General features: G+C 40.4%; 1 protein-coding gene across 3 annotated transcripts; it reads left to right on the top strand.

The window, feature by feature from the left end:
• The first annotated feature begins 1,745 nt into the window (after window positions 1-1,745).
• Window positions 1,746-26,771, top strand: LOC113485589 (trifunctional purine biosynthetic protein adenosine-3-like). 3 transcript variants are annotated; one of them, XM_026858863.1, is made up of 22 exons: window positions 1,746-2,023; window positions 3,753-3,901; window positions 4,691-4,786; window positions 5,447-5,621; window positions 7,218-7,329; window positions 7,803-7,862; window positions 8,689-8,814; window positions 9,496-9,583; window positions 10,640-10,725; window positions 11,226-11,394; window positions 13,507-13,738; window positions 13,874-13,968; window positions 14,705-14,814; window positions 16,794-16,992; window positions 17,578-17,829; window positions 18,118-18,270; window positions 19,571-19,777; window positions 20,769-20,909; window positions 21,219-21,349; window positions 22,058-22,199; window positions 23,400-23,515; window positions 23,987-26,771. In XM_026858863.1, exons 2-22 carry the CDS (start codon window positions 3,757-3,759, stop codon window positions 24,257-24,259), a joined length of 3,108 nt encoding a protein of 1,035 aa, XP_026714664.1. In that variant the 5' UTR covers window positions 1,746-2,023; window positions 3,753-3,756; the 3' UTR covers window positions 24,260-26,771. The 3 variants fall into 3 exon arrangements, with proteins under 3 accessions (XP_026714664.1, XP_026714657.1, XP_026714647.1); XM_026858856.1 differs by having other exon boundaries at window positions 20,766-20,909; XM_026858846.1 differs by lacking the exon at window positions 1,746-2,023 and having other exon boundaries at window positions 3,733-3,901; window positions 20,766-20,909.
• Window positions 26,772-26,892: the final 121 nt, after the last annotated feature.

The raw sequence follows: 26,892 nt of genomic DNA, 5'->3' as shown, positions 1-26,892 counted from the left end.
CGCGAGGACGGGCCGCGAGAGCCGGGAGGCGCCGCTGGCGCATGCGCAGTACGGCCGGCCAAGGGGCCGGGCTGGCGCTCAGCATGGTGCGCGGCTTGGTCGCCCAAGGGCTGTTGATGACGGGAGGCTTAGTTTTTCTCACACCTTTCTTATATGTTCGCTTATACATGTAGACCTTAACTGCTTTTTGTTGCTTGTTCTCCCGAGTGAATTCAACCTCAGTAGGTAATAAGTTCCCCTGCCTCTTCACGGGCTTGTGAAAGGGCTTCCCCTGCAGTGCTCTTGGTCTGTCACAGCGTCCTCACCCTTGCCCATAAACATGGTTTTCACAATGCTCTGAGTGTCTCTGAGCAGCCATGCTAGCAGCAGGGTAAGCTGGCATTTGTTGGGCTCAGCTGTGCCAGGCCTGTTGTGACCCAGAGCTTCTGGGGGCAAGTAACACCTGGTGGGGTTTCCTACGGCCTCCTGGCATCGGCTGGCTGTCGCATTGTTTCAGAGAAATTTGCACTTCTGTTCATTAGGTGATGGGTTTCTACATTTTATTTCATTTCAAATATGCTTTCTGTAGAAGATTTTGATTTGGAAGTTTCCATGTATATTGTCTTTCTCTGCTGCATATTCACTTAATCACCTAAGAAAACAATTTGGTCAAATAATTGCAATACACATTGACCTGCTGTAATGAACGCAAATTTAAATTCTTCTGGCCAGTTATGTTTCAGTGAGACGTTTTAGGGCTGCACAAGTACTGTTTGTGACTTAAATTGTCACAGCCTCCTGACTAGAAGAAAAAAAATCCAAAAACCTTTGCAAAAGAGAGAGAAATTTTATCGTCTTACAAGAAATAAGATTCTTTCCTTGTGGTGGTTTGCTATTCAGTCACAAGTAGAAAATGTAGAACTGTTCAGTTTGCAAATCTAAGGAAGACGGTCTGCAGATACCCAGTAAGTGATGCTTTAAGGCTGTTGTAGCAGGCACATCTCCTTAAACTGGAAGGTTCAAGACAATGTCTGTTCAACGGTACACAAGCCATTAATTCCACAGAAGTTTTAAGCAAACTTTGCAGATTTCCTTTTAAAATTGTTTTAGTGATGTGAAAGGAAAGGCTTGTGTTTCTATTAATGTATTTTTTTCTCATTGCCTGACCTCAAGACGTACAGATACTGCTCAGTGCTGTGTTAATACATTAATTTTGTTTTTAGTAAAGAATGATGGTAGCATTGCAAGCTTGCCAAACGTTAAGCAAAGGATTTCAGATACTATGATGAAAGGGTTATTCGGCTAAAGAGGATGGTGTTGGAAACAGTGGAGAATAACATTATATACATTGTATCTCTGTCACTACTTGTCATCAAAAGATAAAAAGGGTAGCAATTAAGGGGGGCACAATTCCAGTGTGTGCTAGCTATTAAAATAACCTGTATATATACATCTAAGGATATGATCCATTACAAAGAATAGGTCTGTGGGAGTCACATGTGCAGGCTTTCACTGAAGTGTTTCTGTTTACCTGTAGATCAAGAAAGCTGTTTTATTTTTACAATTTGTCTTTGAGATTCTTTACTTGTCAGAGGATATAAAATTACTTTTAACATGAGAACTGAGCAATGATCTCAGCTTTTTGATATGACGTTGTAGCTTTTTTTTTTTTTTTTTTTTTCCTAGGGTAGAATCCTATTAACGTTGTAGGCCTGATTGGTGGGGAGGAATTGTTTTTGTTGCTAGCTAAGGAAAAATGCAAAGAGAGGAAAATGGTCCATGCTGCTGAAGTCTGTGGGGAGGTCTGTTTTGAAGGGTGGGCAGCATTAAGGAGATCCTGCTGGGGATCCTCCCATTAGATAGGAGGATAAAAGGAGAGAGGACAGCATGCAGGTCTGTCTGCTTCTTTCACTCTTCCACCCTTATCCTTGGCTTTAGGAGATCACAAGTCACTTGGATCTGAAGCAGGAGCTGAAGGAAGAACTTGAATCCATCTGGAGGACTCCTCAGCCTTTTTTGTGAACAAACAGCAGGCTCTGACACGGTAAGGGAAGACAATTCAAGTGACACATCTCTCTCTCTGCAACATTTCCTCTAGGACAAGGTCTTGCCAGCTTTCTTTTATCCAGTATGCTTTTGCATTGCTTTTTAAAAAATGTCTGTAGTGTCCTTACTAAGATGTGGAATGGAAATGTGCATTTTTTCCACAGGGTAGGAGGCACTGCTTGGTTTCACTCTCTTCCCAGTCAGGATCTTTAATTTATTCTGTCTCAGAAAACTTCAGTGAATTGTGAAATTATATTTAAGGGAAAAAATAATTTTGCTTTTAAAAACACTTTACCTTTTATTAATAATGGTTGGACTGTAGTACCTAATGAAGCTTCATAGAGAGTGTGTTAATGTCTTTGTTACAGCAGTTGTAATCCTTTACTTCTAAGTTCATAGCAACTTCCTAGTGACTCCAGAAGTATTTGTCAAGTAGTGACAAAAAGAAAGACAAAGGCTGATGTATTGGATAGTTACACAGTCTAAAGACTTGAAAAAGCCTTTTGCAAGGAAGTCAGTCTGGTGATTGATAGAGCATTAAGCACATGCTCTGTGTTTATACTCCTAGAGAACAATACCTAAAATGTAAATTTAGTCTCTTATATAATCCACAATGGTCTGTAGTCCCTAGGGACAGGCTAGTTGAAGTACTTAACATTGTACTTGGACAATTTAATAATTATGAAAATAAATAGTTACATTGTGTTTTGTTGATATTAGGTTAAGACATCTTAATACTGTCTCGGGAACTCTAAACATGGTTATTGATTTATCACAGTTCTATGCACATCTTTTCTGAAATATTATACCTCAGTGTCACCATTTAGCTTCGGTTTGCCTTTGGAAGCTATGCAATGAACTCAAACCAATTTCTTGTGAAAAGATTGCTGGCATGTTGCTTGCAAAGCTGGTGTTTTATGGTTTCTTCAATTTATTATCTATTTCCTGGGTAAGGACTTGCTTATGCCATTAGCATCTTCCTTAAAGGTCATGCCTCTGCAGTGTTTTTTCTTTATGACATTTGTCCACATTCAGCACATATGAAAAAATTAAGTTTGCAGAAGTGACCTACGTTAAGTATGATAATATTTTGGAAATAAATCTAAACTAATTTGTGTAGAAATATTATTGAGGAACTGGTTTAAATGTCAGTGTGCTATTGAAATTAGCAGTTGTTCTTTTATTGAACATGCTGTTCTGCTGAAGTTGCCCTCTTAGCAATTGTCAAAGTATAAAATCTGTTCTGAAAACTGTCTTTGCCATTTATTACTGAGGATGTTTACACTCATAAAAGCTCCTGGATTGACCACAGTGTTCAGTTTGAAATATATTTGTCTGGTAACTTACCTAGACCATTTCCATGAAGCTTTGGGTCCTGTTCTGAGTAATTGTATAAAGGACTCAATGAGACCTAGTCATGACAAGATTATTTCAGCCTGGATACTTAAGAGAGGAAATCTTGACCATGCTGAAACAAGTGGAAAAAATTCTCAGTGATTTCACTAGTATCAGTATTTAAATAAATGTGAATGATGCATCCATCCAGTGACACTACTGGAAGAGTCACTTTGTTCAGATGTCTTATAGATACCTTTCTAATGCAAATTGGATTGATATTACTTAACAATTATAAATGAGAGATAGAATTTATATATTTTTGTTTATTTTCACGTGTGTTTGTGAAATAAATAGATAGTACTATATATGATGATTCTGGGTTTGCACAGGTTAATGGCTGATCGGGTGCTTGTGATTGGCAGTGGAGGGAGAGAGCATGCGCTGGCCTGGAAGTTGGCCCAGTCTCCACATGTGAAACATGTGTTTGTTGCTCCAGGAAATGCAGGAACAGCTGATAATGGAAAAATTTCAAATTCAGGTAAAAAGGGGGAAAAAATGAAATATTGTGTCAAGCAGTCAGTAATGTGGGTGTTGGAACTGAAACAGAGCTGACCACATTTGTATTGAATCTGTAGGAGATATCTGCTCTTCTCTTTTAGTGGTACCACAAATTACTTAAGGCACATACTTTTTTCTGTATGTTTTGTTTCTAAATTTTAGAACTGCCGGGTACAGCATCATACTATATCTTTTTAGACTAACTTCTTAAGATAGTGAGGCTTACACAAGACTGTGTGTTTCTGTACCTCATCTCTTTCCTCCCACTGTTATGCTTGAATTCACTGACTAATTTCAGTGAAACTTAACAGAGGTATAGAAGGCTTAAAGTTATTAACTTCTGGATAGGAACTTCTCTGATGTCTGTACAGGCTGCTCAGCTAAATTTAGCTACATCATGCACTGGCATTGAGTACATCTTTGCTCAAATGTTGGAATTGAGTTTCCTTGTGAACTTACAGTTTTACTTTTTAAAGTCTTTATTATGTTACGATAAGCAGTTTTTAAAAGTTTATATTGATTACATATGGCAAATAAAATACATTTAATAAGTTAGCAGATGTGTAGAAACAGTGGTGCAAATTGGAAATGTTCACTGTTCCTTCTGGATTTTGTTGTTATTATATTGTTTGTTTTACTTTGCCCTTCATGGGCTGTTTCACTGTTTTAATCATACCTCTTAGGGAGATGGAACAATGACATTCTCATCTCCTATCTCTTATTTAGGCTTTACAGGGGTAACTTAATTGTATTTCCTTTTCCTTTTCAGCTGTATTAGTAAGCAATCACACTATTGTTACACAGTTCTGCAAAGATCATAACATTGGACTTGTATTAGTTGGACAAGAAGCTCTTCTAGCAGCTGGTAAGGCTGAAATAAATTAACTTGACAGTAAAAATCAGCACCTTGATTCTACTTTAAAAGGACCTCTTTCAGCTCTTAGGACACACACTGACTTAATTAAACTGAAGAGTAAGAAAATTTGGATTATCTTGTAAATGTAAATTGTACTCACTTAAAACATTTGGCTTCATAGCTGTATGCTGCTTTTTGTATGTTAGAATTCAGCAGGGGAAGTCATGCAGGATGAAGAATCAGGAACAGTTACATGTACTCTTGTGTCTTCTGTTCTGCTGTCCTTTATATAAAGAATTTTCTTGCAATAGTCCTAACATTGTTGCTGTATGCAACAATACCCAGAGCATCACATGCATTTATTGTAATGTGGTACAGTAAGACCTCCATGTCTTAAATACTGAATGGATGTACCAGACAGTCCTGACGGTAGTCATGGGGTGGTAACTGTGACAGTGCTTAGTAATGTAAAGAGCTAAAAACCTCTTAAAACTAATTGATGAAACAGATTAGTGGATATGCATAACCTTATTTTAAGGATGAATTAGCTGTTTGAGACAAGGAAAAGTGTAACAGAGTGCTGGAATTGTTCTCTGGTTTTCTTTTTGTCAAAATGATTTGCTGTTTCTGAAGAGGTGTCTTGCTTCTTTTGTTATTTTTGATAATTAGGGATTGTTGATGACTTAAGAGCAGCAGGAGTTAGGTGTTTTGGACCATCTGCAAAAGCAGCACAGCTGGCATCCAACATCAGCTTTGCCAAAGCCTTTCTGGATCGGCATGGGATCCCAACAGCAAGATGGAAAGCATTCACCAATCCCCAGGAAGCTTGTAGGTTTATTATCAGGTAAATATTTTGATACTGGAAACTCCTCTGTCAAGTCATCTATGCATTTGGCTTTCACCCATGGTGGTTACCTAGAACTTGGTAACTTTTCAACTGTTGTTCTTCTCAAGTAGCTACTGAATGAATTAGTTTTGTACACACAGATGGTGAAGGTATAGGGAACTTTGATTGGTTTTTCTATTCACAGATCACAGCTCTTCTTCCCTTTGATCAGTTTTTCAGGATGTTAGTTAACCTTTTAAAAGACCAAGAGATTCTGACAGAGAGAAATATTTCAGTAAATCTTTCTGTAAGTGTAAGAATCATTTCTACACAGACAGATACCAGGAAAATGCTATCTGTGGAGTGATTTGAGAGTACTGGTCAAAACCTCATAACTTAAGGAGTATACCCTTTATTTCTTCAAGGCTAGACAGCATCTCTTTTGTGGGGAGAGAGAAATGTAACTGCATATCTTGCGACTGCTTTGAGCAGTAATGCCTCTGAAGTCATTGGGGATCCTTTGGGAGAGGAATTTACCGCTGTGGCTATTTTGGTCCAGTCTCACAGCAGCTGCTGTGTTCAGCTACACTGGTCTGTGGCTGTGTGTCTGTGAAACTGACTTCTTGTCTTTGCTGTCACATGCTACATCTGGTATAATCTAGTGCAACTTTTTTTTTTTTTTTTAATAAAAACAACCTTTTCACTGACTTTGCTCTGTAACAGCATTTAGTCTGTACTACTGCCATGTAGAGAAACAGACCAACAACTTGTATGTCTGTAAGCATGCCTAAAACTCAAAAAGGAAAACTGTATCTCAGGTTAGCACACTGAGATGTGGAGAAAGGGAGCTTTGTGTGAGCCTGCTTTAGCTGCTTGCATAAATCAAGGGTTGAGATTTATCCTAATATAAATCATAATGTGGAAAGGAGAAATGAGATGTTTCAGAAACAGGCTATTAGTGTGTAGAATCAGCTCTTCAAAAGGAACATTTTATTTGACTGTCCACAAGCTGGAGAGAGGTGAATGGATAAAGTGTAGTTAAAATATGTTAACATTACGGTTTTGTTCTATTTTTTCTTCTAGATTTAGTTTGTGTTTAAGAGTAAGTGGAGTAATTCTGGGGATACAGTGTTAATACACTAGTTCTAACATACCCTTTATGTGCAAGACCTAACTCATGCTTAACCTCACCACCCTAAAAAAAACTTCCACAGTGGTTTATAGGATTACGTACTATAATCAGGTGTTATAAAAATATAAATCATCAATGGGTTCATCTTTCCAAATCTATGACAGAAATAAAATAGTAATCTAACTCAGGGAAAAGAGAAAGAAACTGTGAGGTCTTAAAGTCCATTGGCTTGTCCAAGGATATACACTGAGTTGGTGTCAAAACCAAAACAGAATTAATGGTTTTCTGGTTCACAATCTTGTGCTGAGGGCTTATAAGAGTCCGTTCACCTCCATGACAGGATGGGCTATGTGTTTTTCTGATGTGTTATTCTTCAACTGTTCAGAAAAAAAGGAAGAATGTGGGAGGCATTCAACTTAAAAATGATAATTTCACTGGATGCATTAGGGATGCCCAAATCTCACTTCTGCTTTCATTTAAAGCACAGACTTTCCTGCACGAGTTGTACGGGCAAGGGGCCCTGCTGCTAGAAAAGAAGTGACTATTGCAGCCAGCAAAGAGGAAGCCTGCAGAGCTGTCCAAGAGATTATGCAGGTGGATAAATCTTCAATTATTCAGTGGGAATCCAATTCTTGATGTTCTGTAGCCTGTGAGTTTGTAATTTCAGCCACATGGAGCAAGTATTTTCAGGAGAAACTTGCCCATTTGACTAAGGAATTTCTCTGAGTATCATCCTCAAATTTCTCATGTTTGCTCCAGACAGTGGGCAGTGAGCAGGGCTTTGCAGAGTTGGTGACTGAACTCTTGTTACTCTTGTTCCAGCACTGAGTCCTGCTGCCCTGCACGTCCAACTTTTTCATTTTTTGTTGGCTCTTGGGGTCTGATAAGGTGCATTTCAGTGTCTCTTCCTTATCTCCAAATGAGATTCTGTTGGCTTTGCTCAACATACCAGAGTTCAAGCAAGCTGGTACTTTTCATATACACCGTTTTTTTCCTGTTAAAAGAAAATAGAGGGTTTAGACAGTAGACGTCATGTTTGCTAACTGGAGAAATGTTTTTTTGTACAGGACAGAATGTTTGGAGAGATGGTTGTTATTGAAGAACTTCTTCAAGGGGAAGAACTTTCTGTATGTGATCAATGGTGTGGTTATGTGCTTTTATTCTTTTGTATTATTGCTATTCTCTATGCGTAAACACAAGTTTATTGTTTCAAAGAGTTATTTGTTTTATTTGCACTTACGTAAATAAATATGCAATCCAAGCAATCTGATGTCATACTAATCGATGTATGTTGTCAGTAGAACTTTTTTCTACATTAGCCATAAAATTGCAGTTATGGTGGTCTTTTTAGGTGGAAAATGATCTTTTTTCTGAATATGACCTCAAACATGTTTGTATGGACTTTGTGTTGATATTTCTTGTTACATCAATAATTTTGTGTTAATATTTAGTGCCTGTTTTAGCACTTCCCTTACCATGGGTTACTACTCGGTGGCAGGGTAAAACTTAAGCATGCATATTATATGTCACGTAAAAACTGAAAATGAGTTCTTTGTGCAAGGTTTGTCCTGCACTGAGAATACCTCACACTTATTCAGGCCCCACATCTGCAAACACACAGGTTTTTCCTGAAACATATGAGTAATTTGGTCAAGTCAGTGAAGACTATTCACATGCCTTAAGGTAAGCGTATGTCCACATGACTGATAGGTCAAGACCTAATTAATCAGAAAGGAATTGTTATGAGGGCCATCATTTCTCTTGATTATCTGAAAAATGAGAAAGAAAGCTCAGTGAATCCTCAGGTCAATGGGCCTGCAGCAGAATAAATGGATCCTATTGCTTTCTATCTTTCATTCTTAAATTTTCTTGGCAGAACTGAACCTCAGCCTATTAACTTCCCTTAGGACAGGACACTGTCACTGTTTCTGTGTTGTGTGCATCTCTTAACAGTGCTTGTGCTTCACGGATGGTGTCACTGTTGCCTCAATGCCCCCAGCCCAGGCTCACAAACGGTTATTGGATGGTGACCAGGGTCCGAACACTGGAGGGATGGGAGCCTATTGCCCGGTTCCTCAGGTATAGCTGTCCTCCCCCTCAGCCTGCATTAAGGCTGATCACATCTGTGGTTAATATATCTCCTTTAGGATCCAATCGTTTTCTATCACATAGGCTAGATTTCTTCTGGAATTGATTGACACTTTGCTTGTGTAACCGCAATACAGAGCTCAAACTTCAGTAGCCCTTCTTTAGGATTTAATGAGCCAGTCTTTGAGGAATGGTCTCTCACTGTTTCCATTATTCCTAAACTTGATGTTTCTCTGCTCCTGTTAGCATCACTTGGAATGTCCCTGCAGAATTCCCCACATGCATGGAGTCTTTGTGTCTTGAACATAACCTTGGGTTTCTTCTTGTTGATTCCTAAAGCTGACTGCATTGTTCTAAATATGCTGCTCAAGTACATTATTAGTGTGTTTTTCTGTAAGTACAGAAACAATCTTACTGTGCACAGCCCAGGTTGCCAGTTTCTCAAACCTCCTTAAAATTGGCCTTCTAAAGAAAGAAAGAAAAAATAATCTTGGGAGACAGAGGAGCAATATATTTGCCCTTCCGGCAGCAGCACCCTAATGGAAGGAGTGCACTGGTTGGAGGTGGGAGAGCAAAAACCAGAGGCGTTTACTTACCCTAGTCCTTCCGGGTTCTATGAGCTAGTCTAGCAAATGTCATCACTGTCTCAATAAGTTTGATGTTGATTGTCAGGTTCCAGAAGTTCTTCTAGAAAAAATCAATGATGCTATCCTTCAACATGTTGTTGATAGTATGAGACAAGAAGGAACAGCATATGTAGGTAAGTAAGCTTTCAACTGTAAAACAAGGTAAAGTCATATCAAGGTTAGTTTAATTGTTATAGATTGTTTTTGAATTCCAAATTATACTTGTTTAAAAAAAATAGTAGTTAATTTTTCATGAAGTGTTAAGCCTTGCTGGTTTAGTTTATAGCTCTTCCTTTGGTGGGAAGAACTTTTGTCATTTCTCCATAAAACATACTGTGTTTTTATGAAATATTTGTTATTAAAACAATTGCAACCAGACTCTTTGTAGTTCAGGGTATACTATATACTTAAGTTCAGTTATACTGTTCACTCCCATATACAACAATGTAAGTTTTCTTAAGATCTCCATCTTAAGGCTGTTTTGAAAAAGGAAGGTGGTGCTCACAGCTGCCACTTAATGCCAATGGCTGCTTTTGGTACTGAAGACTCGAGATCACATACACATAAAGAGTTGGGTTCCAGTCTGTGATGTATTCTCTGCTATTTGGTAGCTTTTTTACAATGCCCAAAGAATGTAGTGGATGTTGAGCATTTTCATGATGATGCTGGAGGACTTGATGCTTTGTGGGGTTTAAAATTTAGGACATGTTATTCTCTGGGGATTGGTTTTCTGATTAAACAATGGAAGACCTGCATTAGATCATCATATGCATATATGTGCGTTGCAGTAAAAATTGCCCAATATCAACTTCAATAAATTTTTGTTTGTTTGTAGCAGTAGTGAACTCAGGGTTGGTATTTTTGCCCAAAATGCAGTTATACATCTATATTTATGCATAACAGTAGTGCACTTAATGGTAAGAAATCACAGGGTCTTCATAACAAATAGGATTTTATGGGAACTGGTTTTTTATTCTGTCAGTTCCTTGTGATCTGCCACTGCTTGCCACTTTGTTGGTTATTGTGGAATTATTATGACTTGCATTTAAGTGCTTTCAGAATCCCTGCTGCTAATTCCTTATGATTCGCAGAAACGCATCCCACATTCCAAAATACTATTTTGCATTTAAAGGGGTTCTTGCAAAACAAAAATTTAAATTAATTTGCTTGGCTGTGTTCCTTCTCTTCAGGTGTGCTGCAAACAGGTTTAATGCTTACCAAAGATGGTGTGAAAATTTTAAACTTTAAATGTCAGTTTGGTGACCCTCAGTGCCAGGTGAGTGAAAGATACTGTAAACTTAAATATGCTCCATTCTTTTACCTCTGACTGTTCTAGCTTACCTCTAGAGAAATTTGCATGCTATATTTGGAGTTATGTTTTCCCCTGAACATGCAGATTTGAATACAAATTTCTTAGACAATGTATGAGGTAACTTAAAATTTTGGCTACTCGGTTTCTGTGAATTATTAGTTAAAAGTTTAGACAGCTGTTCCTCAGATTTTATTTTTCTGGATAGAAGCAGAATGGGAGGGGCCTAAATTCATGTTCCTTCTACATAATCCCACATCTCATGTTTGTGAATTTATGACTGTTGCAAAAAGATGCTGCAAACCAATCCTCACCTATAATTTCCAAGTCTACTGATGTAGGGAAATACAGTATTTTCAGTTTGACAGGTACAGATTTTACTCTATTAATTCAATTTTCCCTAAGAGGAATTTCAACAAGTCAGCAAAATTGAAGTTAACTTCTATTGCTATGAAAATTTTCTGCAGGTGATTCTTCCACTGCTTAAAAATGATTTTTATGAAGTGATTCAAGCAACAATTGATGGAAAACTCTGCAGCTTCATGCCAGCCTGGTCAGAAAATAGTACAGCTGTCTGTGTGGTCATGGCAAGTCCTGGATACCCGGGAGACTATGACAAAGGCATGGAGGTAACAGGTAACTGCAGTAGGTTGTTTACTATTTAATTGTAGCACAGTACCTCAGCAGCTTTGCATTTACCTCTTCTCCCAGAGATCTGTACAGCTTTCGTCCATCCCATTCCCTCATCAGAGTCTGCCTTCATCCATCACTCGTCTTTGCACAAGGGAGAGCTGTTCAGTAGGATCTTTTAACTAGTGTGTCCAAAGTAGCATAGGGGCTAAATGTTTAAAGTTACATGATTCTATAAAGATCTGCATGTAGCTGGTTGCTAAGAAGATGGGGAATTACATCCTCCTGGAACAACTCTGGTGCGTCCACATGGAATACTTCCACAAACTGTGCTGGAAATGTGGATCACAGTGTTGTCAGCACATGATTGCTTTTTCCTGGCTTTGCTCCCTTGCCAGGAGGTCACATTATCTTAGCTAATACCTGACCAGAAGATAAGGGTGAGACTTGAGGACCTATGGCCTTTAAAATAGGAACAGTGCATGCCTCCACCATCAAGTGTGGTTCCTTCCCTTGTGCCAGCCAGCCAGGGTCATTGATGTGTAATACTAATATAAGGACCTATACTTTACAAGACTTGAAGGGTTTTTGGAAAGGTGGGCACATGGGCTTTAGATCAATATTAATTTTCTGTGTTAAAATTCTTATGGTCTCATATCTCATTCAGATTTTTTAAAACGTTTAAAAAGCAGAGGGAACTGTTGCAGAACTATTTCCTTCCCCTTCAGCTACTGCGCTGACAGTCCAACACTATGCCTTGTGTAAAGCAACCCAGACAACTGATCTTGTATCAAGGCCACCTCATTTTTGTCAGAACTCCAGTTACCCTACATCACCCAGGGAGAAGGTCATGTTATATTGCAATTTCCCTGTCAAGATTTCTGCTGTCATGTTTTCCTCACCCACACTCCTCTTCCACTTCCCTCACTGTATTTATTTTGGTTTTGTCAGTGATATTCTGGGGAACTCTGCATTTCTGTAACTGTAAAAATCCAAACCACATAATTGAATGAATCCTTCTGCTAGTGAGCTACCTTTCACTATTCAGACTCAGGAACTTAACTTTTTTCAAGCTGATAATCATACCTTTAGAAATGAGATGGTATGACGCACTGCTTGTTAATCACAAAAAACCCCAGTAAAAACAATGAAATTCAATCCATTCTTTTATTATTGTACTCCAACCTCTGGAGTTGTGTGGGGCTTATTAGTTTTTTCCTATTCTTAACATTGATTCCAACATCTTAATGGGCATACATTTTATTCTGGAGTGTTCCTTAAAACATGATGGGAAGGAGTTAGGTTTCCATTGCAGCAAGGCCAGCTGGGGCTCAGCTTTGACCTTGTCAGGGCAGTGCTATGGCAATGTAACACACTGTACCTTCAGCAAGTATAAAGGTCCTTTTTACTTGTTTATAAAATCTATCTAGCTGATAGCAAGGGGAAAACTGTGTTTTGTTTTGCTTTTTCCAGGTGATGGCAGCAGTTCCTCCTCTTCCCTTATCCTCTCCTCAAAATATGAATCTAAAAAGACCCTGACCAATTTTGCTTTTCTCTAACAAGAAAATACATGGAGGCAAATGAAAAGAACAAAATACATAATTTGTTCTAGCTTTTGGACAGCCACCTGCAAGTGTTTGTAGGGCATTGATTCCAGGTGTGGTGGGATGTTGTGTGGGGTGGGCACGGCAGAAGAGCAAGGGGAGTGCTGAGGTAGCATTAGGATGAATGGTTTAATGTCAAGGAAAGGAGAGAATCTGGGCAGTAAACTGCTATGAGCTGTGATTTCATACAGGAAAGCCCCGCAAGAATTATTCGTAATTGCAATATACAGCACATCTTTGCCCTGGCACAGTGTAGTTATATGTGCTGTTGTGGCTCCTAGATCCCTTATTTTTGTCCTGTATGATCTATGTCCTTACTGGATGTCTCAGAAGGGAGTCTTAGGGCCAGTGGAGTGGGATACCCTTCCCTGATAATGCTGTTTCTCAGAAGAAAGGTAAGATGGGAAGCTTTATTGTGGTTCTCCCTTGACTGAAAAAAGGACTTCAATCTTCACTGCTTTGCCAACGTGGCATGTGACTTAAAATACTCAGAAAATTCCTTTTGTTTTTGTAGGTCTGTTGCAAGCCAAAGAGTTAGGACTCCAGGTGTTCCATGCTGGCACAACACTGAAGGATAGCAGAGTGCTGACAAGTGGTGGCAGAGTCCTCTCCATTACTGCTGTTAAGGAGGACCTGATGAAAGCACTGGCAGAAGCCAACAGGGGTGTAGCAGCCATACATTTCAAGGGTGCCACTTACAGGAAGGACATTGGCCATCGGGGTATACGGCTTCTCAAACAGTCTCTGTATGTAAGCAAAGGCACTAGTAGAAAGAGATGCTAGTCCAGAGTTTTCTATCTATTGTTTCCATTTGTGTGATGAATGATGGTCTATGCAGAAAATGTCACTACTGCTGCTAGCATGTCCTTTACCCTCTGCAGGGGTCTAATATACAAAGAGAGACATGTGGAAGCTGTAACCAGTGATGTTTTCTTTCATCAGCCGGAAACATCAATTGTAAGTGGTACCAGATCAGGTAAGACTGGGAGAATCTTTGACTTTCCTCAGTACATTGAATGGAACAGAACTCTTTTTTTTTCCCAGGAGGTGAGCAATGCATTCTTGGCATTGAAATTGAGCTGACAAGCTGGGCTGAGGTCACCACAAAGAGAGAAAACTCTCATTTGTTTCTCTTCACTCCTCTTTTGCTTAATTAAAAAAATAGTTTGCTTACCATGGAAATGATTGCACTTTTTCAAGGTTAGTCTAGTGAACAGAATAACTCCTAGATTAATGGAACAGTTTTGTACATCACTGGACAGAAGTGATCCTACCAGCTGTAACTATGAGTACAACTTCCAAACAGGTTATTAGAGTGTGGCTAACAATCACCAAACTTGTTATTTACTCTTCAGACTATGTCCTTTACTCTTAGCAGTGATATGCTGAGGAAAACTTGTTATTGATTTTTTTTCCCCATAGAAAAAAAGCAGCTACATAAAGAAAAAAGGTGAGCTGTTAACAGTTGGGAATGTTTAACCTTTGCTGTACACAATCCATAGGACACAAATACAGAATAATGAAGACCTGTTTACAACACTATGAAGTATGTGAATTTGGGCTCCATGCTTCATAAAGCTGTGCATGTTTCTGTCAGTGGACAGAGTGCTGTCTTCTCCAAGAAATCATAATTTGCAGTACTTGCCTTGGTGACTGTTTGGGGTCTTTTTATTTCCCTTAAAAATGTTTCTTGACATATTTGTACTTGGCAGGCAGTCATTCAGAAGTAGGAGGCTTTGCTGGTTTCTTTGACTTGAAAGCATCTGGTTATGATGATCCTATCTTGGTATCTCAAACTAAAGGCCTTGGACCTAAACTGCAGGTAACTTGCAACTTGACTGTAGCAAAGCTTATGTTAGCTCCCGAGACCATTTTAAATGCCACAGCTAGTTGCCCCATCTGTATCCTTCTGAGCATTATAAATACATCTCAAGTCCACTGCAGTGGTCATCTGAACTTTGTAGATTATCATTTGAGCAAGGTCTGTGCATATATTATGGAGAATTTGGAGGCTCTTGATATTTTGTGATGATAATAAACAAAAAAATTTAGCTGAGCACTTAAGGAACTAAGAACCAGAATTTCTGCTATGGGATAGAGGGTCCATTGGCTTTGAGAAAGGTCAGTTCATAGGAGTATAGGGGAGTGTTGAAATGATAACTGTCAGCTTAATAAATTGTCTGCAGAGAGGTAGCACAATTACCTCTGCAGGGCACTGGGGAAAGGAAGGTTAGAGGAGATAAACATTAAAGGAGAAGGAAGCCAATAGATAAAGAATGCTAATTACACAAAAACACAGGATAAGTTGAGCCAGGAATATATTTATATATTGAATCAGAAGGCAGCTTTCAGCCATCAGAGGAGTGGAGGTCTGAAGCTGCCTTTCACTGGTCAAGCACAGGAACTTATTTCAAGTTGGTGTTTATACCTTTAGTAATGGGATGATATGGTGTGGCTTCCTGCAACAGCATGAGACTGAACATAATAGTCCAGAGTGTCTTTTGCAGTCTTACATCCCTGGACACCTCTGAGCATGAAAAAGTGATTGGTGCTGGCTCTTGTGAGTCTTTGTTCCAACTGCCTGCCAGAGAGACATTCCCAACTGTGTTTACACAGACTGTTCCCAAGACTCTTCCTTAGCCAAAAAAAGTTGGCTGATGTCTATATGAATTGTTGCTAGATCAGTAGGAGGGAGATGTTATAACGCAACAAAGGACATGGGATGACTGGTTTCCATAGCAGTTCTAAATCCACCAGCCGGTGAAAGAAATCAAGCTTGTAATCCAAACACAGACTTTGTTTAGGTGCTGTTCTGTTACCATTTTGAAGCCAGTGATAGTATTTATCTGCATTTTTCCCTTGCCCGTATTTCTGTACTGAGCTTTTATGCACAGGTAGAACTACACTGATAGAGCTGTGTCCGTAAAAGGTAGTTACCTTGAAAATTTATCCATACATATGCAATCTTTGTCCTATTTCAAACCCTGAAGTGGTAACTGACAGGGACAAGTTGCACCGTGTGAGCTAGTGCTGCACATCTCCATCAGCAGCTGGCACAAGTGGAACCACTGTGGTGTATCCCTGACAGTGTAGAAACTTCTGCTTGTAATAGTGTAAATATCACCACTTTGTAGAAGTCAAGATAGCTGAATCAGGTTTCGTTACTCGTAGGATGCAAACACCTTGATAACCTGTCTTTCAAGGGAGCCTACAGACCAGGCCCGCATTATTGTCTGTGACATGAGAAAGCTGAGATCAAAAGACTCCTTGGGGAGGGTGGGAGTGAAGAAGCTCATGCCCTGTGGATTTGGAGGAGAAGAAGAAGAAAACCACTTACTAAATTGTTTCAGTTTTGCTGCATAGCCCAGTGAAATTAGTAGGCAAAAGTAAAGCAGAACACACAGTGATGTTTGAGCAACATGACCTAATTTTTGGAAATTGCTAGGATGTTCTATAGGTTGAATAGCCTGAGCATTTGTAATCTGCTTTCAGATACCCCTTATTCTTGATTTGATATAATATTCCAAAAAGCAAATAGACAGTCCAAAATGACAATTTCTGGGTAGCTGGAGCTAGAATTTGAATTAATGTTTCAAAAACCAGGGTTTTTTTTTTTTTGTTTGCATGAAAATGAGCTGTTTTCTCTTGATTTAAACTAGATAATACACCAGGTTATCTTCTGCATGTATGTTCTGTAGTGATTCTTTTCAGGGAAGAGAAGATTTCTGCTTTTTTGACTGATTAATATCTGAGTTTTACGTATTTCTTGTCACCACTGCTGATTCCCACCATGTTTTGCAGATAGCACAAGTATGTAAAAGGCACGACACCATAGGTCAGGACCTGGTTGCCATGTGTGTCAATGACATCCTGGCTCAAGGAGCAGAGCCCCTCTTCTTCCTCAGTTATTTTGCCTGTGGCAAACTTGATGTTGAAGTGACTGAAACAATCAAAGAAGGAATAGCTGAAGCTTGCAGAAATGCAGGATGTGCTTACCTGGGTATGAACACTCCTCTTCTTTAAGATTTGAAGATTCTGATGTTGAAACGATTACTAGTGAAATGAGATTTGTTGGCAGAGACAGTATGTGGCATTAAAACTGTGGGTTTCTATTTGGTGGAAAAAACAGTCAAGCATTTGGGTTTGAACTCTTCCTTATTTGTAAAATGGTGGGTCAGCACAGAGGGATGCTTTTTACTATTAATGCATCTGGATCCTAATTCTTGCTTATTTATCCTTGTACAAAGGAGAGTAAAACTGGATGCCTCACATTCCTGAAGTGTTAATATGTTTTCATTCCCTCTGTGATACTCAGTCATAGCAGGGAGGTGCCAGATAAGTAGCATGAACTGAAAAAAAAGAAGTTTCTTCTTTCAGTAACATCGTGAAGCTTTGTTTTGTTGAAGTCTTGAGGTGAGGTAAGAAACCAAGAAGGATTTTTAAAATATATCTGAATGCAGTTCTTAGGCTGCATGTCTCTGCAGCTATCCTGGATATATTGCTTATTTTTAGAGATGCTATAGCTTTAAAGTCAATAATAAAACATACTTAGAGCTAGTGCTGACTGTTTTCTCTCTCCACTTAGGCAGGGAGATGACTGAGGTGACTGGCATGTATTCTTCTGGAGAGTATGACCTGGCTGGCTTTGTGGTTGGTGCAGTGGAGCGAGGACAGATGCTTCTGCAGCTGGAGAGAGCTGATGAGGAAGATATGCTTATTGGATTGGCCTCTTCCAGGATTCATGCCCATGGCTTTAGCATCATAAGGAAGATTCTCTTAATGTCCTCCTTACACTACTCCTCACCAGCACCTGGCAGTTGTGGTGACAAGACTCTAGGTACAATATCTTTCTGTGCAAAAGCAAACCTGCAGATGAATTGTGTTCAGACATTCTCAAAACTAGGTGCTGCCGAGGGTTGTTTACTTTAGGATGGGTTAGGGTTAGTCATTGGGGTATGTATGTGGGCTTGCATCCACAGTTTCGGAAGAGTGAGCCAGCACTTTTTGCTACTTCCCACAGTTGTCTGCCACAAAGAGCAGAAGGGAATGTGTTCAGAGAAGCATTCCCACTAAACACCTCATGACCTTTTAAACAAATTGATTGAACTGACACTTTTGTTTGCAGGAGATGTATTGCTGGCCCCAGCAAAAATGTACAGTCCATCTTTGCTGCCTGTCCTTCGCTCAGGGCACGTGAAGGCTTTTGCCTTCATTGCTGAGGAGGGGTTGCTGGAAGGCATCTCCAGAATCCTGCCAGAACATGTCAGCGCTGTCTTAGGTAAGTACCAAAAAGATGACTGTGTTTGACAAAATTTATATACAACATGGACTTGGCTTTTCAGCTTCAGTTATAGAGCTACTCAGAAATGTATGTGTGTACGTAGTTAGAGACTGAATGACCCGAAGTCAATGCTTTTCCAAAGAGCCTACAAAAGCATTCCTGTTTCAAGTAAGCATCAGCTGATGAGCACCACTCTCTCCTTGGAGAAAGGAAATTTAAGGAGAGTTTGAAGTCAGCTCTTCTCTAGGACAAAAGGTGTTTGAGAAGGTTGTATGTTCTGCAAGACACCTCTCCATACTAAATATTTTGACCAAACAGTGAAGCTTGTTGCAAGAATTGATTTGCATGATTTGCTCCACAGTACGTGTGTACACAGACACACATACACATATTTAATGCAGTTTTGTGGTAGGTGGTAGCCTTTCCACAATAGATTAGCATTTGACATCTGCAAGTAAGGTAGAACTTTCTCTGTTGAAGCCAAAATTGGGCAAAATACTCAAAAGTTCAAAATATTAAAGGAAACCATATTAATGCAAGTCCAAAATTATTGTGGGGATGGGGAGGGGGGAAGGAAGATGTCTATATGTCTGTCTGTATTTCTCTAGAATGAAATTAGAAAGATTAGAAGTAAACTCGGCTTACTAAGGTGGTGCCTAGCTTTCTTGCCAGTGCCTGGAACCACAGACAAGGTAACAAGCCTAAAGGATTGTTAGTTTTCTACAGATGGCAAGGCTGCACCATCAAGCTTTCCACAGACAACCTAAGGCTATGTTTATGTGAGTAGGATCATTGTGAAAGCCTATCCACGCTTCCCATCCTTGGTGTAAAGCACTCAGCCCTGTTCCAGTCTGCCCATCAATACAACTAAGTAGACACTTTTATACTAATTATTGATTCTTTGAAACAGAAAACCAGAATCTGCTTAAGTAGTCCAAAATAGCCAGAAGATGTTTGTCCCACAGCTCCTTTATCTCTTACAGAAGAGATGTAAGTCATCTGTAGCTTTTTCCTTCTGGCTGATGAGGGATGAATACATTTTAATTCGCTATCATTTCCTACATATTCTCCTTAGAGAGCCTAGAGAAGACTTGGGTTGCACAAATTATGGCTAGAAACCTCTAGCTAAGAAGCACCCATAAAGTTGACTGGAAGTTGGGTCCGTGTCCTTCTTGGACAGTATTCTTAGAATAGCAAGAATTAGACTCTATCAGGTCTTGTATTATACCATTGTATATAATAAAAGATGTCTAGCAAACATTTGTGCTGACCATATACAAATTTTGATCATTTTCAGATGCTCTCAGCTGGAAGATTCCTGAAATCTTTTGCTGGCTTTACAAAGAGGGAAACCTCTCTGAAGAGGAGATGGCTCAGACATTTAATTGTGGCATCGGTGCAGTCTTGGTTGTGCAGAAGGAGTTGGCTCAGCATGTTCTCAAGGACATACAGAGATGTGAGGAAGCTTGGCTGATTGGGAAAGTTGTTGCCCCTTGTCACACAGGTTAGCAGATGTCCTAATGGGAAATTAAGACACTCACAAGAAGTAAACAGAGTATGGTTTGATTCAAAGTGTAACAGATTTATCTGTCTCATTTCAGAGGGGTTTCTACTTAGGGATGTGCTATTTAATTTTAAAGATGATACAGCATAAGTTGTTTTAGAGTAGATTCTGTGAAGTTCTGAGCATCTCCTGGGAGGCACCACTTGTCCTCAGTTCTGTAGGCACTGAGGAGACTCCCAAAGTTCCTGTAGTTCACATCTTTTTCCTGTTGTTTCACTAGGCTGGAGGCTACTTGACACCTTCACATCTAGATTTCATTATTAAATACAATGAGAATTGAATGGCTTGTTTTCAGAGTGAATAATGTCTTACCTAGGTACGTGCTGGAAACTTGAGTGAATCCCTCTGATGACTGTCTGTAAGGATTGAAACATTAGTTGATTATGTTTTACCACAATCGTGTTAATCAACAACCTCCTTTCCAACCCCCTCCCTCCTCACATAAATGCTGTGTAAAGACTGAGGATAGGCCACAGCTGTGTATAGTCATATGTGATGACATGTCCATTGATTGACATACAGCAAGACACGAGCCAAAATCCCTCTGGAAACCAAACAGCTTGGGGAGCAGGTTGGGCAGCCAAAATGCAACCTCAGTTCTGTCAGCATAATTTTTAGTGTAATTATGCAACATGAGAGAAAAAGGAAGGCAGGTATAAAAGATGGGGATAATCCTTGAAAAGACCATGCCATACCTAGGCCTTTGTAAACAATTCTGCAAGTGAATAACACGAGAGAGATCAACACAACTGCTGTGAGTTGGTTTGTTCAGGTTGTACATGCTTTTGTAGTTCTGTAGTGCCAACATAAATTAATTGCTGATAGGTTTTCTCTTAACTGAAACTCATGGTTAACAAACTGTGCAAAATAAATTTAGATAGAAAAGTAAAATCTAAGGTATTTTAACATTTTCCTCACATATTTGGAGGAGGTTCTCATGTTGAAGTCGAGAATCTTCTAGAAGCTCTGCAGCTGAGCAGCCCCCAGCATCTGCTGAATAACACTGTTGTTGAGAGTCCACACCAACCCAGAAAGAACAAAGTTAAAGTAGCTGTTCTCATCTCTGGAACAGGTAAGCTTTCATTTATCATCACACAGAGAAAAGTCCTTACAGAGGAGAGGCTGAATTCAGCCCCGATACCTTGCCTTTTTTTAGTAGAGTCTACGGAGCCCTCTAAAACCAAGGTTGCATTTAGACTCGAAGTCAGGAAGTTGTATTGTACTGCTTAACAAACGAGCTTTATTGGCACACAAATTCCTTTTCTATTTGTGCAGTTGTTGAAAATGAGACTTTTTTGTTAGATAAACGAGACTGAGAGCCAATTCTCAGTGACATAGGTGCTCATCTATTTCATGAATGTTTGCTCTCTCTTCATTTGAGGCACAAACCTTGCTGCGCTCATCAGTTATGCAAAAGAGCCAGGCAGTTGTGCTCAGGTTGTCCTTGTCATCTCCAACAAGTCTGGTGTGGAAGAACTACGAAATGCAGCTCGGGCTGGAATTCCCACCAGGGTAAAGACACCTGTTTCATTTCCTTTTTATCACCAACTCACAGCTACTGAATTTGTAGGTCTTTATGAAATGCTTGATAAGCATTCATGTTTGACTTTTATTTACTGTGGATAAGTGGATGTAGCACAAAGCTGTCAAAGCTCATCTGTAGAGGGAGAGCTGAAAGCTGCATGGGCAGCACTCACTGGAGGCTGTGAGTCTCTCCCGTCTCTTTAGTAAGTGCTGCAGTCTGGAGTTAGGACTTAAAAACTGCAAGTGCTTTGATGATTTGGGTCTGAGACTGTAGCCCATGCAGCTTCAAGCTTTAGCTGATATCAGTAAGACTTCAGGCTCTGCAAAACACACAGGCGTGTTGTCTCCTTGGCTCATCCCTTCTTAGAAAGACCTTTGTCTCATGGGCTCAGACCCTCTACACCACGTTACCCACATTTCTCTTTTCACAGTTGGCTTCTTTTTGTGTGGATTTTCTACACAACCTGTGTGATACAGCTGGTGTTAGCTAGCAAGTGATTGGGGCGTTCCCAGGAATGTTTATAGGAAGGTGAAAAATTACAAATGTTGTGAATAATGTACCAACTTACAACTTTTTAAATCCTTGCACATCCTGGAATGAATCCAGTTTGCTTTCTCTGTGTTGCCCAAGTAGCTGCTCTTATTCATACAATGTTATTTCTTTGATAAGGCTTTTGATGTGTTTTAATGTCCTAGGTGATTGATCATAAGTTATATGGGAGTCGCTCTGAATTTGACAGCACAATTGATCGAGTTCTTGAAGAATTCGCCATTGAACTAATATGTCTTTCAGGATTTATGAGAATTTTGTCCAGTCCTTTTCTCAGAAAATGGAAAGGTAAGAAATTATAAGTGTAAAAGAAAAATTGAAATATTGGTGCTTGGTCTCACCAGAGTGACAGAGTCATAGTTATTCGTCCTTTGGCTAAATCTCCAACAGCCTCACTGACACTGAGGTTTGCATGTAAATCAGTGGGGCTGCCCTACACTTTCATTCATTCCAGCCAGTGGGACTGCGCTGGGATTCTGACTGTGTGTTGGCAGAGAAATGCCTTGTGCTGGCATAATGAATCACAGAGGAGCAAAATCAGCGTCATGGCATTCTTTCTGGGAAGGAGAAATGCCTGTGGAGCAGGCAAGAGTTTGGTTCTGTCTGCAGTAGGGGACAGGTAGCATAACTGTGTCATTTGTCAAGGAGCTGCACTGCGGAGTTGTGCTGAACTTATTCCCTGCAGTTGTCACTCAGAAAAACATGGGAGAGAGACTGATTTCTCAGTTCGTCTCCTCCTGTGCTGCCTGGAGGGCTGCACAGCGTAGCACTAGTCTGTACCGTGTGCTGGAAATACAGCTGTTACAGACCCCTGAGTGCGTGTGTCTCTGAGGTGGGGCAGAGATTTCTTTAGCCATGTTCCAGGCCACGGAGGAGGGAACACACACTCTTCTTTCCTTCTGGCTCTGGGCGCCAAGTGCCAGCTCCTGAGGCCTTCCTCAGAAGTTACTCGCTCACTACGCGGATTGCACTTGGACAGGCTCTTTTGGGAATGATATTTCCTATGAAAATCACTTCCATCTGTGCAGCGGCTCTGCACAACGCTGCAGTGTGAAGTCCTCTGCTTCCAAGCCCCTCATCTGCAGCAGAAGGGCATCTCACCTGGGAGGGGAGGGACTTTCCACTCCATCTGGCCATCCACAGATGCAAAAGCAAATGAGGTCCTTGGCCTTAACTGAAAGGTGCTCGCCTGGCTGCTGCCGCAGCCTGCACACCATCACCTGGATTCCTGGGAGAGCAGTATTTCCTCAGATCAGGGCAGCGCTTCCTCAGATTTCCTTAGAGATTGTAACACCATGTAGATGTTTTGCTTTTTAACTTGAATCTGAACATGCCCTGTTATATTCTGACTGCAGCTGAGACCATTTAAACTCCTGAGTGGTGCTCAATGCTGCTGTTTGGAACTGCTGATCACATCTCACTTTTATTTTTATAGGAAATTCAGTTCAAACTGATTTTCTTTTTTTCTCCTCTCACACTGATGGCCAGGGAAAATTTTGAATGCTTCCCCATCGCTTTTCCCACCAATCAGGGATGGAAATGACCATCAGCAAGCCCTGCAAAGTGGATTCAAAGTCACAGGCTGCACTGTGCATTTTGTCCTGGTAAGTGTCCTCTTGCCTAACATTGAGTAAGTTATGAAAAGGAATTTGCTTTTCTTTTTTCTTTTTGAAGGCAGAAACAGGAAGAGGTAACAGGAATGGGTGGAAGTCTTGGGACTGTTACCAGTAAAAACAGAAAGATGGGGCGTTACATTGCATTTGTGGTTTCTTGAGGTGCTATCTTCTTCCTTCATATTGTGAGGTGTGTTTTTCAGTTTCTCCTACTCTCAGCAGACTGCCCTCTGAATCTTCTAGCCCATGTGTCTCTCCTGCTGTACCCCCTGATGTAATGTAGGTGCCCCTAATGGAGGTGGCAAGCCTCTCTAGATGTATGTTAAGCCTCCTGCACACAGCTACACATCTGCTCACCGAGATCTCTCCTGAGACTTTCTCTGTCCCATCCGCATCATCCCATAACCTTCCTGACACTGTTCACTAGCCTCTTCTAAAAGACTCCCAATATCCCCATTTTAGGAGGAATCTAGTCCGAAAGCGGTGATCCACCAGGAGCCAGTATCTGTGAAGGCAGACGACACTGAGGAGACACTGTCAGAAAGGGTTAAAGAAGCCGAGTGTCGGGCTTTTCCCATTGCCCTGCAGCTGGTGGCCAGTGGAGCAGTGCAGTTAGGACCCGATGGTAAAACCTACTGGAAACAGGAGAGCCAGAGTCTGTGTCTTCAAGAGGAGAAGAGAGACTGCACATCCTCTCTTGTAGCTCTGGAGCCTCAAGAAAACGATGTGGTGTAGCCAGTGGCTTGCTCTCCGTTCATCTTTCCCTCCTCCCTGCCCTCTGTGTGCTTCTCTTCAACTGCAGGCATATCAGTGTCACGGGTTTCCATTCTGAGCCATGATCCTTTTTCCTTAGCTTGCAGCTTTAGTTACACTCCTTTTGCAAAATTGGCGGTGGAAGCCAAGCTATCATTTCAGATTTTGAATTTCTTTGTTCCTTTTTTTCATCTGTAAAGAAGATGCTGTGTTACACAGTAATGAGGAGGCTTAAGCTATAAAAATTACCTAGTGCTTCTGAGGCAAATTAATTCTTCTGAGGGATCAGTTTTTGCTGGCTGCATCACACTGCAGAGCACCAAGAGCTTCACAAAGCAACTGCAAACAGGAACTGTGCTGCTGCCAGAGGGTGACCAACTCCTGTTGGGTGGAAGAGGCCAGACATGTCGGGGCAGATCAGGAGTGCGGCCCAGCCTGGCATGGTGTGGATTTGGGGGTGACCAAGCATTAGGAACGATGCATAGTTCTGTAGGAGGAGGCAGGAGCCTTCAAGGAGCCCCACTACCGCAGGAGCACCTCAGGGTACAGAGGAGGAGAGGATATGCAAACGTGCACCAGTGTGAGAGTCAGTGTCAAGTGAGCTGGCAAGCAGAAGATCCAAAGGCAAACGAGGCAGGGAGCTTTTTAAAAGGGAAAAAGAAAAAAAAAAAGAAAAAAAAAAAAAGGAAACAAACTCCCCTTCACAGATTATTTGTCAATATGGTGTAATAGCGGCTACTGAACATATATCTAGATGCTTTCCCCTGCTCCTTGAAAAGGGGTGGTGCATTGACATTCCCAGAATTTCATATTAAAACATTTGGATCTTGAGGGATGAAAATTTGATTAGAGGGACTAGAAACACCAGATTTCAGGCGTTTTTCTTCCTTCATCCTTGAAATCAGCAGAACAAAATGAAGACTTCCTCAGCTTAACTTGCAGTTGCAGAAAAATCTGTTTTCTTTGTTGACTGAATGATTGGATTAGTCCAGAGTCACTGCTGTTAAATAAAACCTTTTTCTGTGGGAAGCTTATTTTTTATCTACCAGAATAATACCTTGCATGTAAGTTAGAAATCAGAGGAAGAAAAGTAGCTAAGAAGCTACTTGAGCAAACTAGAAAAGAAGTAGCCAGAGCTGAATTTTCCAGAGGAGGGATCACTAGTAGCCATTACATGCAGTGAAAAAAATGTATTTTTGTTTTGGTATTACATGTACTGTACATCTCGCTCTTGGCTGTTGTGTCAGGCTGTTTGAAAGCATGAGTCAGCTCCAGTTAAAAAGTCCAAATTTTTCCTTTTTTTTTTTTTTTTTTTAATGTGTAGCTAGTGGTGTTTCAGTAGTTAGGGAGGGGAGAAAAATTCAGTTCCCTCCTGTAAGCTCTGCCATTTATGTACCGAAATCTGTATTTGTCTTTTGGATTTCAGCAACTGCAACAAGTAACATGTATTTTTCATCATCTGGGAGAAATAGGAAGAACCGCAACAAGACAAGATTAACAACTGTGTGGTGTATGTAGATTATTTTTATGATAAACACATTGCTTAGTTTGCGTTCAGTCTGTTGTAACTGTATAGTAACTTCCTGTTGTATATTTGAATTGCATAGCACGCGTGACTGAATGTTCCAAACCTAACAAATAAAAAGTTAAAGAGGATAGGGTGCTAGTTATTCTGCTCTGATAACTCTCCAGACAATCACCATAGTATCGGACAACTCTTTCTCTGATTTTGTGTTCCTGGCATCCCTCTGAGATTGGGTGTGGTGACAGTCTATTAATCTATTTATTTTTTTTACAGAGTGGTAATTGAAGCAAAGCCACCCAAGATCCAGCTCACAATGAAAATTCTTTTACACATTTGTAGAAATACAAACGGGTGTCTAAATCCCATCTGTCATCAGCCTTAGATGGCAAAATACCCGAGTCTTGCTCAAGCTGTCAGTGATGGAATGGGGTATTGGATTTGGAGCACTCAGGTCTTCTGCTGTCAGCCTTTCGGGCAGCAATCAAACCACTTATCAATTATGTTCTATTTATTAACTGTACAGGTAGTGATTTCCCCCCTCATACCCTTACTTCTTCTAACATGCCTGTAAATTTAAGTACAATTTTTTTTGACTTGTAGATTGTTTACTTTGTCATGGCTAAGGCACTGAACTTGGCGCGGGCTGAACCCCTGCCAGCACTGGACGCCTCCCCGCATCTTTTGCATTCTGAGACAGGCTGGATTTCAAGCCTTGGTGGGCAGTTTGCCTGCGGGGGAGGCCCTTCTGTGGGAGGGCAGGTTTGTAACAAAAAACTCTGGGATTAAGACTTAGCTTTTATTTTTTGCTTTTTACAAGCAAATTAAATTTGACCATGTCATCTTCCTCTGTATTTGCTTGAGCTCTATCCTCAGTGCCAAATGATGACAGGAATATTTTGTCAGCAAGTTTCTTCATCACGAACCATCTGGCCCCTGAAACAGTAAGGTCACCACACTCCACGAATCATGTCTAACTTATGCAGGATTGCACATATCTGTAGCCTCACAACCTGATTTACAGTTGCTGTTCTGCAGAAGGTATTCAATTCTGTTTCACATAATCTTCTCACAATTTATACCCCCGATAAGA

Source organism: Athene cunicularia (genome assembly GCF_003259725.1).
Source record: "Athene cunicularia isolate RWA chromosome 1 unlocalized genomic scaffold, athCun1 chr1_part1, whole genome shotgun sequence".
NCBI classification, from domain to species: Eukaryota; Metazoa; Chordata; class Aves; order Strigiformes; family Strigidae; genus Athene; species Athene cunicularia.
The sequence above is the reverse complement of the archived record's forward strand: the minus strand, read 5'-3'. Positions and strand labels throughout refer to the sequence as shown.

Bases quoted from the DNA above. Each gene is read 5' to 3' on its own strand.
- LOC113485589 (XM_026858846.1), top strand. From the start codon at position 3,733: ATGATTCTGGGTTTGCACAGGTTAATGGCTGATCGGGTGCTTGTGATT. The intron at 3,902-4,690 runs GTAAAAAGGGGG...TTTCCTTTTCAG, and splicing joins TGGAAAAATTTCAAATTCAG to CTGTATTAGTAAGCAATCAC. The intron at 9,584-10,639 runs GTAAGTAAGCTT...CCTTCTCTTCAG, and splicing joins AGAAGGAACAGCATATGTAG to GTGTGCTGCAAACAGGTTTA.